The sequence below is a fragment of the Aythya fuligula genome, chromosome 5, assembly GCF_009819795.1.
Source record: "Aythya fuligula isolate bAytFul2 chromosome 5, bAytFul2.pri, whole genome shotgun sequence".
Lineage (NCBI taxonomy): Eukaryota > Metazoa > Chordata > Aves > Anseriformes > Anatidae > Aythya > Aythya fuligula.
Window position 1 is genome coordinate 58,816,918 of NC_045563.1, and position 15,203 is coordinate 58,832,120.

Below are 15,203 nucleotides of genomic sequence, written 5' to 3' on the forward strand. Positions count from 1 at the left end.
AGGGGATTGTAAAAGTCTCATGGGACCAGACCCAAAGTGGGATTTAAATAAAATTCCAAAGTTGTCATTCTGAAGTTCATGCTGTGGCCCCATAATCCCTGCGGGGTATTTAAAATTGGCAGAGGATCACATCTTGCCATTTGAGTCTCTTTGCAGACACCTGCAATTCTGAAATTCTGCTTCTGGCAAATCCACCAAAGCCGAAGCCTTGGTGGGTCAGGCACCTTACACATCAGCCTGACAGAAATCGAGAAGTTAGGTGAGACACCTGGCTGCCTGCCTGTATTATATGTACTTATATAAGACTTCAGTGTATTTAGAAAGCTAGAAACATGTATTCTTCCTACTTTGAGCAATATAAATTACAAAGTTAACTTTTTAGTGTTTAAACATTGTGGTAGCATATTGGTTACCTTACAGTAAGTGTGGTATTCTGGGCCATTCTGTTCATAAAAAGCATAACTTGAATTTCCTTTTCTTTTTGTTGGAATGGATTACAACGACCAGTTGGTACCAGTGAGGTTTTCTCAAGGAGAAATTGCCTTGTCCTAGTGATGTGTTGTGGGTTGCCTTTTGAAACAGCACAAAGCCTTTGAAACTATTTCCTAGACTTTGCAAGACATAAATACTATTTTATCTGTCATATAAAAGACAAAACAAAACCAAAGCTTCTGAGAAGGTTAGTATGAACGTAAAGACTGGTATCACAGTTCATGGATTTTGGACAGAAATTTAATAGTCACAGGGACACTAAAACTAAACAGCTTAAGTTATTGCTGCAAACCAGCAAAGTCTTCTCTCCAATGTTGTCAGCGTCCTGAAATACATGTACAGTAGTGGCTATTTGGAAGAAAAATACTTAGGAGAAATAGTAATCAGAGGGGACACTTTCAGAAAAGCTGCCTCCTCAGTCTTTTTGCAGTCATGATAAAATTGCACGTGCAGTGTCCTAGTACACTGCAGAGTATTTTTGTATTTTTGCTGCCACAGTTCAGGGAGTTGAGTTTATTGATGTACATTCGTAAATGGCACATGCAAAGGTACACATTTGTCAACTGACACTTCGGAACGTGAAGCTTACGTTCTTGTCATAGGTTCATATCTTTTGCATCTTACTCTGCCCCACGGAGGTTTGTGTTACCCTGACGGGTGGCGCTAAGGGTCAGTTGTCCTGTATAATTCTGTGTAATTGCGATACTCTACAGGTTCCACTGCCTGGCTACATCGAAGCTTACCCAAGGCCCCGCTACCAACACAATTCTCCTTCACGACTGCCTCGCCAATACAGCCAGCAGGCGAGCATGCATCCCAGCCTGGAACAAGCTCCTTTGCCGTCTGCCACAGCTTCTCAGCAGAGCCTGACAGAAAACGACCTGTCCGATGCCCCTCTCACCAACATTTCTACAGCTGCCCTTGTAAAGGCAATAAGAGAAGAGGTTGCTAAACTGGCAAAGAAGCAAACAGATATGTTTGAGTTCCAGGTCTAACATCTTTTGTGCACAGTAGTTGTATCATATAATTTGGAGTAGCCAAGGAAGTGATCCCTTTAATTTTCACTCACAAACTTGCTGTGAATTGTGCCAAAGTGATGGCATTCTTCTCCATGTGAAAAGTCAACACTATGAAATCACTTACCGTAGAGCAACAAGACTCTGCAGATATGCATTCTGCTTGCCAGCTAAGGAAATGCTGCCAGGTAACTGTTCAATTCAGATACTATAGACCATATGCAATTGTTAGTCACTTAGCACTTGTACTATGACCCATCGTCACTAGAGATGCTGCCGAACACGTCTGTGACACAGTGTTTCATTTGCAGGCCCAAAGGTAGAGCTGCTGAAAATAACTCCTGCATGTCAAAACTTTATTTCTTTGGTTAAAGAAGAAAACACAGTATTACACAGAAAGCTGAAGGCCATGGTAGGCGTGGTGGTTGGTGGCCATGTTAATTGCTGCGGGACATTGTACAAGGAACGCTGATTTCATCAACATGGACTCGTTCAGTGTTTTCTTTCTAGAGGCTGTATTTAAACCAAAAGAATCTGCGATGAGTGATACACATAAATGTCCTGTAAATACCCCCGATTCTCCTCATCCTATTAACAGTACAATGAAGTGAAAGAAGAGAAGACTGAAAGAGGTTAATGATATTTTGATAATTGGTGGCTAGTCCGTGAATGCCACTGATGAGTTATGGAGGAGGATTTTCAGTGTGAGACAACACAATGCATGAAGAGCTAACAAAGGAAATTGGTGCTAGAAGCTTCCAGGAGAAATAAATAAAAGAGGTTATTTGTGTTTGCTCTATATTCAGGCTTTTCACTTTCTATGGATGTGAAGATGGTAAACCTGAGACCTTTGAGCAAGTATTTCCAACCTGGAATAATGAATACGCCTGCTTGTACAAGACGACCTCTGTTTAACACAGTGCTTTTTTTCTCTTTCTTAAGCAAGGATATCTACTGAAGTGCTACATGAAGACACAGTGGATCTTGCAGTGGAACAGTGAATACACACCTAGGAAGTTCTGAATGTAGAGGACCTGACTATATATTAACATGTAAATAAGTAAACGGTTAAATGGATTAATGAAAATACTAATGTGCTGTGAAAAAGAGAGCATTTCCAGAAGTGATGCTGACTTTGTGTTGTTCAAGATAAAGGTCACAAATTGTTAAGCTGCATTATTGTATGAATCCAAACCCAAAAGAGAATCAAACCAGTTGAATGGGACAAAAAGTTTGTCTTTTGCAGTTGTACAGAATAGTTGGAGATCATGAACAATTGTTTTCAGTTCCTTTGCCAATTAGCTTTGGGAACTGAAGTTGTTGCAAAATACATTGTGTTGGGCATGTTTGATGTCAACTGGAGTTAAAGGTAATGTACTTCATTTCAGTAAGCTATCCTCAATTGCGTATGCTATTTTGTCTGTTCATTTCCTTTTCTTGAGTTTCTTTGGTCTTTATTGGGGTGAGAAAGGGAACTTGGTTTAGCTTTTTGGCCATCAATAAAATGAGAGGAGGAAAGAGGAGACTAGAATAGGGGAAAGAAGAAATTGATGAAGCACAAACTTTTAAAACGGAGCTATTTTTTCCCCAAAATAATTATATCATAAACCCTGAGATTGTGATATGTAATTATCCTAGAATACACAGATATCTTCTGCTCCGAGACCTTAGATATTGCAGAAGCTTTTGGAATGCTAACTGATCTTTAAACGAATGTGAAGTTTCATTTTTATTATTTAAAAATCAGATATAAATAAAATGTATTTTTGTAATCTCGATGTATATATGTGCTGTATATTTATATAAGTGACTAATCTGCTATAGTCGAAAAATTTCCATAAATCAAGTGAAAAGAAAAAAAAAAAAAAAGAAAAAAAATATAATAATTTTAATGATCAATATTAACATGCTGTGTCTGGAATACACAAATGGTGGCTTGGATACTAAACAACCAAAGAAACTCAATCTTTCATATACATATAAGTCTACTAAAGGCAGACTGCTGTCTAAGTTACCTGTCCGCTAACTAACACTGATCTTATCAGTGTAACACAATACATCCAAATGTCTTTTTGCGTTGAGTTAACAGCTGCCTAAAAATGTTGCATTTAAAAATCACAGCTTGAAAGATACCAGGCCAAACTCAGCGTGCCATAAAAATATAAGTTCTGTTTGGCCTCGGTGGGAACTCAAACCACTGAGAGCAAGGCTGAATCTCTGTATTGGTTTTCATCCATACATGCAAGTTTCACTAGAATCATGCAAACAATATTGTGCTTATTTTTCAGTTGGTGTATTTAAATCACTGTAATGTAAGTGCAGACATAATTTAAGAGCAGCTTCATTTTATTTAGCCTAAGCTGTTTAATAACTGGCTTAAGCTAACTTGGTAAGTTAAATCTTCATTTAGTCAGCTGCCTTTTGCATCAGCTTTTTGAATGATTCTTGTCATTATTCCAGTGAAATTTTGTATGCAGATAGGGCCTTCTATGCAATGGGAGTGAAATGCCCTCTGAAATAAATTTCTGTATTTTAGACACAAGTTTTGCAGGGTTATCCTAAAGCTGCAAGTGCGGAAGCAGCAGCAGTCATGCAGACAGGAGTGCTGAAGCAATATATCTGGGAAAGGTCATGTTACAATGTAGTCCCAAAAGAGTCACAGGAGGTAGGATGTATCAGATTTAAACAGCATCTTCGGGACGCTCAGCTCTGCTTGTAAATCTCTTCCCATTCTTAAACTTAAGTGATTTAACTGTTCTGTCAAAAAATGTGTGAGGGTGAAGCCAAGCATGTATCTTGCCATACTGAAAATTTAAAAAGTTTGAAAATTACATATGTGGTATGGGGTTGGGATACCTGCATGCAAGCAAAATGAACAAAATAGAAAAACAAAACAAACGAGAACAACAAAACAAACAAAAGAACCATATAAATTGCCTTCTAGAAGGACAAACCGTTTCAGTAAAGTTAAACAAAGTACTCTTCATACAACTGAGGAAGACCTGTTAGACTTCAAAACTCAATTTTGTTTGATATTGTATTGATGATGTGCAGTCTACTGAATATTCCCTGAATCATCACTCTGAAACCATTGTGGTACACTTTTATTCGCAAAGGTATTTTACATTCTTCATTCATAATGGCTTTTTATCTTGTTTGTAATGTTTCTATATATTTTTTTTTAAGTACAAAGTAAGATTATATCTAGACAGTAAGGACATTCCTGGGAAAGAAAAATCCATGCTGTAATTATTTATATTGTCTGAGCACAAAGCAATGAAAAAGTGAAAATATAGTGTACAAATAATTTGTAAAATAATAAACATTTTGTATGGCTACAATTACAATATAGTTTTTCAATATTGATTTTGAAGCAGAAAGTTTACCTGTTGAAAGTTATGACATCATCAGAATGTGCTGATGTCGCTTACTCCAGTAACAACTTAGGGCTTTTCTAGTAAATGCCCCAACTTTCTTTAAATTGTTGCTACTGTTAGGATGGAAAAAACTCTTTTCTGTGTACAGAAATGTTGATTTTCTGACCGATACTTGTCTTCAGATTTGTAAATCATTAATAGAAACATGGACAAATGAAACGCGTGTAAAATTACTTCTCGGTAGGTGTGTAATGACCATTCTCAGTAGGTATACATACTGTGTGTGATGCTTTATTAACATTACTAAAAGAGTAACTTTAAGAGGATAAGAGGGCATTCTTTGACAGTCATTTCTGGAGACAAATATATCTGGAACTGTGAGGAGCTGTAACTCTGTAGAAATACAATTATTTTTTTTAATCTAATGATATTCTAGATAGAACTTGATAGAAATGCATGTAAATCCTATATACAAATGGGAAAATTATCATAAGTAATGATCATTTCTTTTTCAGACTAACTTTGAAAAGGGGAGACATGGAGAACAGAAAATGTAAGCTAAAACTATGAAGCAGGTAGAGAACAGCATTGGATTCTGTGGCAGAACTGATGTGAGGCCTCTGTCTTGTTTAAGGGGTGATAAATAGAAAACTAACTGCAATTTCGGGGAACATTTCAAGATGTCTGTAAAGAATGAATTAAACTTTAATGTATTTTTTTCAGTCCTGCATTGTAAATGTAAGAGCCAAATGCCTGCTTCTGAAAGTCTGAGGAAACTTGAAAGCAATGATAGTTTTCTGAGCTAGCATGAGAAGCTGCTTCGTTTTGCTGACAAAACACACTACCTGTCCACGTGTGAGCAGCTCCAAGCACAGTGTCTAAGGTTTCTGTAAAACAGTGATGGTCTGGACCTTATATTTCTTGTACATAAAAAAAATCTCTCAGTGGCTTCTCATACCTTGTTGACATGCAATTGGGTAGGAGGAGAACAAGTGTGAGATAGTATGAAGGACGTTAACAGGTCAGAAGTACCCTAACAGTCTGGAAGCCATGCATCTTCTGATGCTTGCTACGTTATACCTACTAGAAAATGGTTGTTTAAAGCAGCTGTCCTTGGAAAGGTGCAGTGCTTTCGCTGTTAATGACGGATATGTATTAATTAATACTCGGTCCAAATACAAGAATGTATCAATTAATGCTTCCACTCCATTGTGCAAGCCATGTGCATACTCTGTGTAGCTCCACGTGAGAACGTGGCAAAATGAGCACGAGAGCTTTCCAGGGTTACTTAATCTCAAGTTGTATGTCATTTTATATGTATTTTACCATTTGAAGAAAAAATGTTCAGAAACTATGCTAGTATATTAATACTATTAGCCTTTTTTCTTTTTTTATGGGCTTTCTGAAAAAGAGGAAAGTTTGGTCTACTAAGGTAGGACTGCTTACTTGTCACTACTACCGCCTTCTCAGTCTGCTATCATATCTGATGGATCAGATCTTTCCCCTCCCCACTTATCTCTACTTCTACAAGGGTACAAATACACAGGTTTTTTTTTTTGAGTAAGTCATGTGTAATTTTGAAAATAAGTATATGGGGGTAAATAACATCTCTGTGATCTCTCCAGATACGTTATTGGTCTGCTGAGCAATTTTTCAACACAGTGTGCATTGAAAGAGAAATGAATCAGCTCAAGCCTGTTTACTATAAAGTGATTTATACATCTACTGTAGATTTTGTAACAGGTCTATGTAGAATCAGTATGGCAAATGGTGACTTAAACTTTCTATGCTAGACTTTCTTTTCACGGGTTAATGTTTTGAACATAACTCCAGGACTGTGTAAGATTGTGTTGCTTATCAAAATACTTTGAAGTGTAGGCATGCAAAATGAGGATGAGTACTCATTGAGAATGCATTTATGAACTGTTGCCTTTCTCTTGTAAATAAATAATGTAAAAATTTACTTGTGGAAATGATATTTATATAGGTCAGTAAATGAATTGGATACTGACTTGGTCTATAATGAAGGTTTCAAGATGGCTAAGACATAAAGGCCTGCCTGGTTAATACTGCAGTATCTTTATTGAGAATAATTGTATTGCATACCAGTCGTTACAGCATCAAAAGTATTGGTCTTATCCTGCATGCTTGGTCCAAAATGTTTGGCAGTACCCGGTGAATGAAAAGCAATCAGAAAACTGCACACCTTGGATCCCTGTTATCCAGGAAAATTTTTGTCAGGACTGTAGATAAGACATGGGAGATGGAACAAGGATTTCAGCGGGGCTCTGAAGCAGATACACTGCAATGTGCAATGCGTTTGCCCTTAATACACACAGATGTAAGAACTACAGTTTTTTGAAAACTAATTCTTAGATCCACCTGTTTGTGCCCACCCATTTCAGGTTCCTTAAGCCGTACAGAGGCAATAATGCAGGTTTTTTTTGTTACAAAGCTTATGAAAGATAAGAAATGGGTTTTAAAGAGTTAGGTGGTTAAATGCCTAGCAGATGTGTTGACAATAATTACAAATGCCACGAAGAGATGCTTCAGTAATTTTTTTTTTTTTGCATTTGGTAAAAATAATTCTTGTTTTAAGAAGTGCCTGACTTTTCAAAAATTGCTGAGTTCATTAATAGTAATTGTCAAGGAGTAGCATATTGTATTTGAATAACTTTGTAACATGCTAAATACACACATTCTAGGGCAATAATAGGTCCGAAGGATTGTAAACAATACCAAAAGTTGATTCCACTAAGTACAGTATTTTGTGAGGAGGTGATTTTTTTCTTACAAAGCGTGTCCCTCTGCTGCAGCTTGGTGCATTTCTATGCTTTGTAAACCAATGTTGAAACACCATAACACATTGGCATTAGTTAAAATCAAGCATATCTGGCAAGGAGCACTGATTTTTGCAGGCTCCAGTGGGGCTTTGTAAGAGTGCCTGTGCACGTGATTAACTCCTTAAACTGTTAAAACAGAAATTTGTGTGTCCTTAACTCTGGATTTTTACAAGGAATCATCACCAGCAAACTTCACCACCATATACGCTGAGATGTGATGCAACAGAATACAGGAGTCTACACCAGGCATTTACCAGTACTTCAAAAAGCGAGTGGCTGTGGTAGAAGAATAGGTGTTAAACCTTCTATTTTAGCAGTGCATGGACACCAGCTACTTAGGGGTTGATAACTATGACCGAACAGAGTCTGAAATTAACTGCTTGGAATCGATTGTAGGTATTTTGTTAGCTTTTGATTTCTTTGCTTGTTAAAACAGTACAAAAATAACAGTATTAAGAGCATCTTCTAATTCAGAGTTATAAACATGGGAGATCTGAATGCAAGGAAAATTCAGGTTTGTTGTTTGTTCTTGCCTTTATCTCCTACTTTCAACAGTGCAAGCGGAAAAAAAGAAAACACTTCACCCTCCTCTAAATTAATTTCAGTATTGCTTCCTGTGATGGAGGGACTGACAAGGCTTTTTACGTTTCCTACTTGTATTGGGTTCTTCAAACTGTATTCAAGGTCATATTGGATAGAGAAAAGGACGGTGAAGCCAAATATTATGGAAAATAAAACACAGCCCATCTCACTCAAAGGTAGGTTTAGGATTGAGCAGCCCAGCAGTAAGAGCTCAGGTCTGGTTAGGAAGGAAATGTGCACAGCACAGATATTCCTGCCTTATTGGACTTCTCATTTTCATTTGAACAACTTTCTTTTGTGGCAGCTGTGCATTTTGAATTTAGCTTTTGCATTAGTGTACTCCAACAGCTGCTCTCCGTAGCTCACTGATGTACTGCAGGTGTGACAGAGATAGTGACTAACACACGTGATGTAATTATTAATTAGCCATGGCACTGTGTGGCTTTGGACCATATTCTACTGTGTGATACTGACAATGTCATGTTAGTATTAAGGCAGCATGAATATTGATAATGTGTTCCACTGAAGTTACAGACAAAATGCATGCTTGTTTCAAGGAGAGTAGGGTTGATCCAGTATTCTCTCAGTGACTTAACTATCATAAGCATCTGATAATCATGTGAAGACAGAAAGGAGGATAGCTGGTTACAGGCAGCTTAATCTGGTTGTGCCTCAGCATCGCTGTCTGTAAAGCAGGGTGGAGAGAATGCCCCTCCTCATTCTGCTGGGAGGGGCTCAACTGATAATGCTGGGAACTGTGAAACCCTGGAGGGGAAGCTGATACTTCAGTATGAAGCATTATTTGTTATTTCACGGAGCTTGGTAATTGTTCAGGACTATAAATTACCCAGTCCTCTGGGGACACTGAAATACAGATGAATTCACAAGGGAGCAAACCCCTCCTAATGCTATTGCAGTATAGTCTAGGAAGCCTTTCTAATAACAGCTTCTAATTTTATTTATTTATTTTTATTTTTATTTTTACAGAGATGCTAATATATAAATTGTGTCACTTCCTATAATTCATCTCCATTTCTGATGACATTCACTTCTCCTGCATCTTTGAGTTATGGAAAGGAAAAGTTCTGCGTAATTACAAATATCCACATTATCTTCATTGTTTACAGTTTGATTCAACTGAACTGTAATGGCTGTGTCTATTTTTAAGTGTGTTTCAGCTGTAAATGGGTAAATTAGTTTTGTTAAGCCAGTCAGAGCTGCGAATTTGTGAGTAATTTGTAAAGCCAAGTCTAGGGACTAAACTGAAAGAGGGAGAGAATAACCAATTAAGATTTTATACTATGCAATTGGAAAGGAAACCTCCAAGAGCTGGTTCCGTTTGCAATTACAAACATTGCCCACACCAGTGGTTGAATTTTACTTTTCACTAAAAAAACATGTAAGACGTTCTGGGTCATTACAAAATGGCTGTTTTTACTTTGAACTGGAGTGTGATCCTAGAAATGAAGCTTACAAGCACATAGCGTAGATTTTTTTCTTGTGTCAGGTGCTGTAGCTTAGTTGAAGTTGTACATGTTCTTTCTTGGCAATTTTGCACATTAAATAAAATATGTCTTAAAATCTATGCTGCTACTTATTGATTGCTTTTGCTGTGTTCCTTTCTGTAGATCAGCTGCTTTTAAGCGTGAGCATGCCTTTCATTTGGAGCAGCCAGGCTTCTGGGCTGCGTAGGGGACGTGCTGCTCATGCTCTCAAGAAAGAACCTGGCAAAGGATAGGGAAGAAGTTTAAAGAACTCCACGAGATAAAACGGTGTATTTCAGCAGTGGTGCTCCTCTGAAGAGAGGCATTTGCCTGCCTTACAGAGGTGAGCAAGAGAGTAATCAGCAAAGCATGAGGATTTTGAGGGCACCTTGTGATCCTGTGTTTCCTTTGTGAATTTTTGTCCCTACCTTCATTTCGTCTGTGCCCTCCCCTATTATTCAGTTTCTGTTCTTTTTGCTAGCATTTAATCAGGCCTAAGTTTCCTGCTGTCAGCCTGATGTGGAATGAAAAGAAAATGGCAAATGCAGGTACGTGTTTTTGACAGTACTGCTTTTGTGTAATTTGCAATTCAAGTCATTTGGAATAAATAGTTCATGTTACTACAAGGAATAAATCTTCCTCTTCCTCCCTCTTTTTGTAGTTTGAGGGGAAAAAGAGGCAGGAAAGGATCTTCCCAAAATAGAAGATAAATGAAATTCGTAATGTACATATCACTGCAAAGTTTCGGGACAGATACTGTTACGTATGTATATGTTAAGTTGTCAGTGAGAGTGCTTAAATTGGCTCAAGGGTTTGTTCTGGCTTTTCTCAAGATACACCAAGATTTCAGCCGATTTTGCAAATATAAGTTAAACAACTGACTAGGAATGTTAATAATTTTATGTTTCCTTAGAAAGACCAAGTGCTCCACTTATCAACTGCTAGAAAGCCTTCCTGGTTAGCACCTTTAACTAACTTACATTCAGTAACTTGAGAAAACCAACTACCCAAGCAAACAAAAGGAGCCAGGATTTCTAGAGTTAATTGCTACTCTTGATTGCCCTGCTTTATGCATAGATGCTAGCCCTGAATTTTCAGGACAGGCGAATCTATCATGCAGCATTCACTACTGAAAACAAAAGTCATTTTATGATAGTTTAGTGCTTTTGGATTTCCTCTGTAATCTGTCCCAGAACTAATTAAGGCAGCTTTGCTTCAAGATTAATTTACATCCTAATGATCCATTGTAATAATGCAGAGTATCCATTTGGAGAATTAACATAACAAACTCTAAAATAAAGAAGCAGCCTGCAATTTGATGGGCCCAACTGTTTGGTATAGAACCCTTTCAAATAAAGCTTAAATGCATTCTTCCTTTCCAATGGCTTTTCATCTAATGTTTCCTATCATAAAACAGCCAAAGCCATTTCAGGTTTCCAAGTGACAAACCTGAGAGTGCTCCATAGGAAAGCACACAAGTATCCCTGCAGCTGTAGATGCTGTGCTGTCAGCGAGACAGCTGTCATTGCTCAGCCCTCAGGTTGGCTGAGAAGATGCTTCCTGAGAAGCCTTCTTTGTTAAGAACTGGAAACGAAACAGAGCAACCTACTGATGTTTTGAAATCTTTGCCCAGGAATCCAGAGCATAGCCAAATGTTACTTTCTTGAATGCAATAGGGATAGATTTGTTGAGTCACAGGGCAGCTATATGAAAGAGATCTGAGCTGTGCCAATATATAAATGTCAGGCTTAACCTTCCCTTAACAGTCTAAGAGAACAGAAGCAACTGAAAAACAGATGGCACATGCTTTGTGAATAAAGGTATGCAGTAAGAATGCACATTGTATTTCAGTTAAAACATGTTTATTTTTATAAAGGGTACAATTAACAAATCAGTTTTCAGATGTGCTGATTTGAAAGGAAAAAAACACAACGTGCCTACAAAGATGAGAGCAAATTACTGGATGTAACAAGGTCAGGTGGAAACAGAGAAGAGAAATAAAGGTAAATAAAATGTTTATGGCCAAGTAACAACCAATACATGCTTCATTATGTGTAACTGGTTGTTTGCTTGGGCTATTAATACAACCTTACTATTCTCTCTAAATTCATGCACATGAATGTGTTAAATATTTCCAACTGAAATTGCAGACTGATTAATTTCAGGCAGAAACACTTCATGGAATTTTCTGTGTTTCTCTAAGTTATTTTCGTAAGTGCTACTTCACAGAGAAAAGGCCAAATTGGCTTTCTAGTGAAGCTGTCATCCTTCAATGACCTTCTTGGAACACTGAGATGCTTTAGTAAAAGGGCTTTGACCAAAGCACCCTGATAGCACAATGCTGTGGCTGAAGCTGGCCAAGGTAAACCCTTCTGCCGTGTTTTGGCACACAAAACTAATGATTTTCAGTAGATAGATGTTCCCAGGTAATTTTAACAGAGATTACATATTAACTGATGTTATTCCTTGAGTTATCCCCTTATAATTAAACATGAAGTGTTTTTTTTACATAATAGCTATATGAAAGAAATTGTACAATAGGTGGACCAAAATTTAAATTGCGTGCTGGGGAAAACAGTTCAGTTTGAGCCAAAAAAACCTGCATGAATAGTGGCTGGTGAAGGCTGTATGAAAAGGGAAAGAGTGGTTATAAGGTGAGGGGATATAATAGGAGGCAGTGGTAATACGGAATGGAAATCCATTTAGCCCATTGCCGTAATTATGGGAGAGTTAGCATGGTTTAGGAGTGAAATTATTCTGGAGATTTGAAAACGTAAAGACAGCTCCTCTGCTGCTGAACCTGATTTAAAAGGTCTTCTGTGCAAAACCTTTGAAGACTGCCATGTGTTGGCCCTTTTCACCTGTCCAAGCTCATTTTGTTGTTTTTAATTGTGGACTAATACTGAGCTGTTTCTCATTGCAATCAATCACTGTAATATCTGTTTATACATTTATCAGAGCTCTTTGAGAGACTTTTTATCCTCATTCCACAGATGGGTTGTAAAACACCTTAGCCCAGGTTTCCAAGGCATTTTGGTAGCTATCTTTAGGTACCTAGATCTTTTTATATATTTACTGACTCAGCCTCTCAGACAAGGATGGAAAGGGAGATGATCTGTGGTTATGCTGTTTCTGTGGAATGTGAGAATTTCTCCACCCCAAAATTATCAAACTAAACACACGGAACAGACTAACAGAAATGCTGAGAAAAGCTTGCCCTCAAGGCTGCCTGTAGGTCTTGATTTTTGAGGGTGTGATGTCCTGGGATGTAAAAAATAAGAAATACAAACACACCAGCTGTCTTCTGTGGGCTCCATCCAGGTTAACTGTGTGCTGTCCAGACCTAAAGCTGCCATCCAGAGGGACCTAGACAGGCCCGCAGGTGGGCCTGTGCAAGCCTCATGAGGTACAACAAGGCCAAGTGTAAGGTCCTCCATCCAGGCTGGAGGAATCCCAAGCACAACTACAGGCTGGGTGGGAAATTAATTGAGAGCACCCCTCCTACGAAGAGAGGCTGAGGGAGTTGGGGTTGTTCAGCCTGGAATGGCTTTAAACTGCAAAAGGGTAGATTTAGATTAGATATAAGGAAAAATTCTTCACTCTGAGGGCAGTGAGGCCCTGGCGCAGGCTGCCCAGAGAAGCTGTGGATGCCCCATCCCTGGAAGTGTTCGAGGCCAGGTTGGATGGGGATTTGGGCAACCTGATCTGGTGGGAGGTGTCCCACAGCAGGGGCGTTGGAATTAGATGATCTTTAAGGTCCCTTCTAACCCAAACCATTCTGTGATTAACTCTATGATTCTGGAAGTGCCCTGACCAAGCTCCCTGGGGATAGAAACCAAAGATTTGCTGTCCAGGTTGCCTTGGAGCCCTTGGGGCAGGTAGGCCCAGGCCTGTGGCAGGGCTTCTAGGTTGTGGGGCTGCCTGGGTGAGGCCCTCTGTGGACCTGTGTTAGCGATGGTCTTGTAACCAGTCCTGTCCCTGGGCTTCCTGGACCTGGTTCCTCACCTCACCCTGCGTGGCACACAACATTGGCCCAGACCTGTCCTTGTCACACCACCCCAGCCCTGTACACCACAGCCCACCATGGGGCCCTGGGGCACTGTGCCTTGAGCACAGCTGCACTGTCAGGATCCAGCACATTTCAAAGAGATCCCAGCTCCATCCAGCACATTTCAGACTGATGGGTCTGAAAATTATTGCTTTGTTTCATTAAAAAGCATATTGATTAGCAGCTGAAACTGTGAATTGACATATTGGTAGAGACCCCAGGATGATGATGGCAATTGTGGATGGTATGATTCTGTTTAAGATTTCCTAGCTTTTCTGATAAAATGTGATTATTATAGTTCGGTGATTGACAAATGGAAGTTATAAACTGGATTTTTAATATTTTTTTTCTTATTTTTTAATATAAACCCTCTGTGGGTTAGATCAAAATCTATCTGGAAAGAATAAGACAGTGGAAGATTCAATGCTGGGAATAAGCAGTAATAGGAAATAATATTTTGATATTGTATCGTGCTAAAATGCTTCACAGTTGAGCAACGCTAATGCAATTTTAAAAAAAAAAAAGAAAAGATTGAAATACTGTTCTTTTTTAAAAAAAGTTGTCAAAATACGATAGCTTCAGGGGTGGTAACTATTCACCATTATTCCACACTGCCACCTACTGCTCTTGACTTAGAACAAGAAAAAGCAATTATCTACCAAAACCCATTATCAGTCTGATAAGCCTGTTTACTTCTTCTCAATGCTGTACGTGGCATTGCTTTTTTAATGGCAGATGCTCTCCAGATCTTTAGTCTGTTATTGCTGTCTCTGCCCATTTTCTCTTCAATCCTTCCAAACATAAGGATGTTGTCATTCCTAAAACTGCCTCAGACTTCAGCCTAAGCACCATTCATCCTAAAATAATAGTAAAATGTTAGTTGAAAATCCATGTTTTACAACTGTTCTGTTAAAAACTAACTTAAGCCATAACTTCAACACTTTGTGGTACACTTAAGACAATAATCTGTGCTTGTTTGTAACAGATTTTTATGCTATCATGAAGATAGTTTCCTAAAGCTCCCTTAGAGGGATGGGGCTTCTAAGCACATCTATTTACTCTCAGTTGCACTTACTTGTAATTAATAACAAAATACAAATGTATTTTCTATTGGAATTACCGTTTCGCTGCTACCCGTATCCTGAACCTCATTGCTGGACTGGTGGGAATCCTGGTATCAGCAGTATTATTTTCTCAGTGTTTTTGAAGAAAATACTATCCACCTTGTTTGTCTCTAGTACTTGGAGAAGGAAATGTTAAAATACATACCAGCATTATTGGTATTTAGTACCAGAGATATGACATACAAAAAAAGTCAACAATATACTGTATTTTTTTAATTTAGTAAGAGAATAGCATGT

At 38.4% G+C, this 15,203-nt stretch overlaps 1 protein-coding gene across 1 annotated transcript in view; it reads left to right on the forward strand.

The window, feature by feature from the left end:
- KIAA1549L (KIAA1549 like) overlaps positions 1–3,377 on the forward strand; it is a 100,624-nt gene extending 97,247 nt beyond the window's left edge. The window contains exon 22 of the mRNA XM_032188561.1: positions 1,206–3,377. Coding sequence (XP_032044452.1) covers positions 1,206–1,487 — 282 coding nt within the window. The 3' untranslated portion in view covers positions 1,488–3,377. The remainder of the gene's footprint in view (positions 1–1,205) is intronic.
- Positions 3,378–15,203: the final 11,826 nt, after the last annotated feature.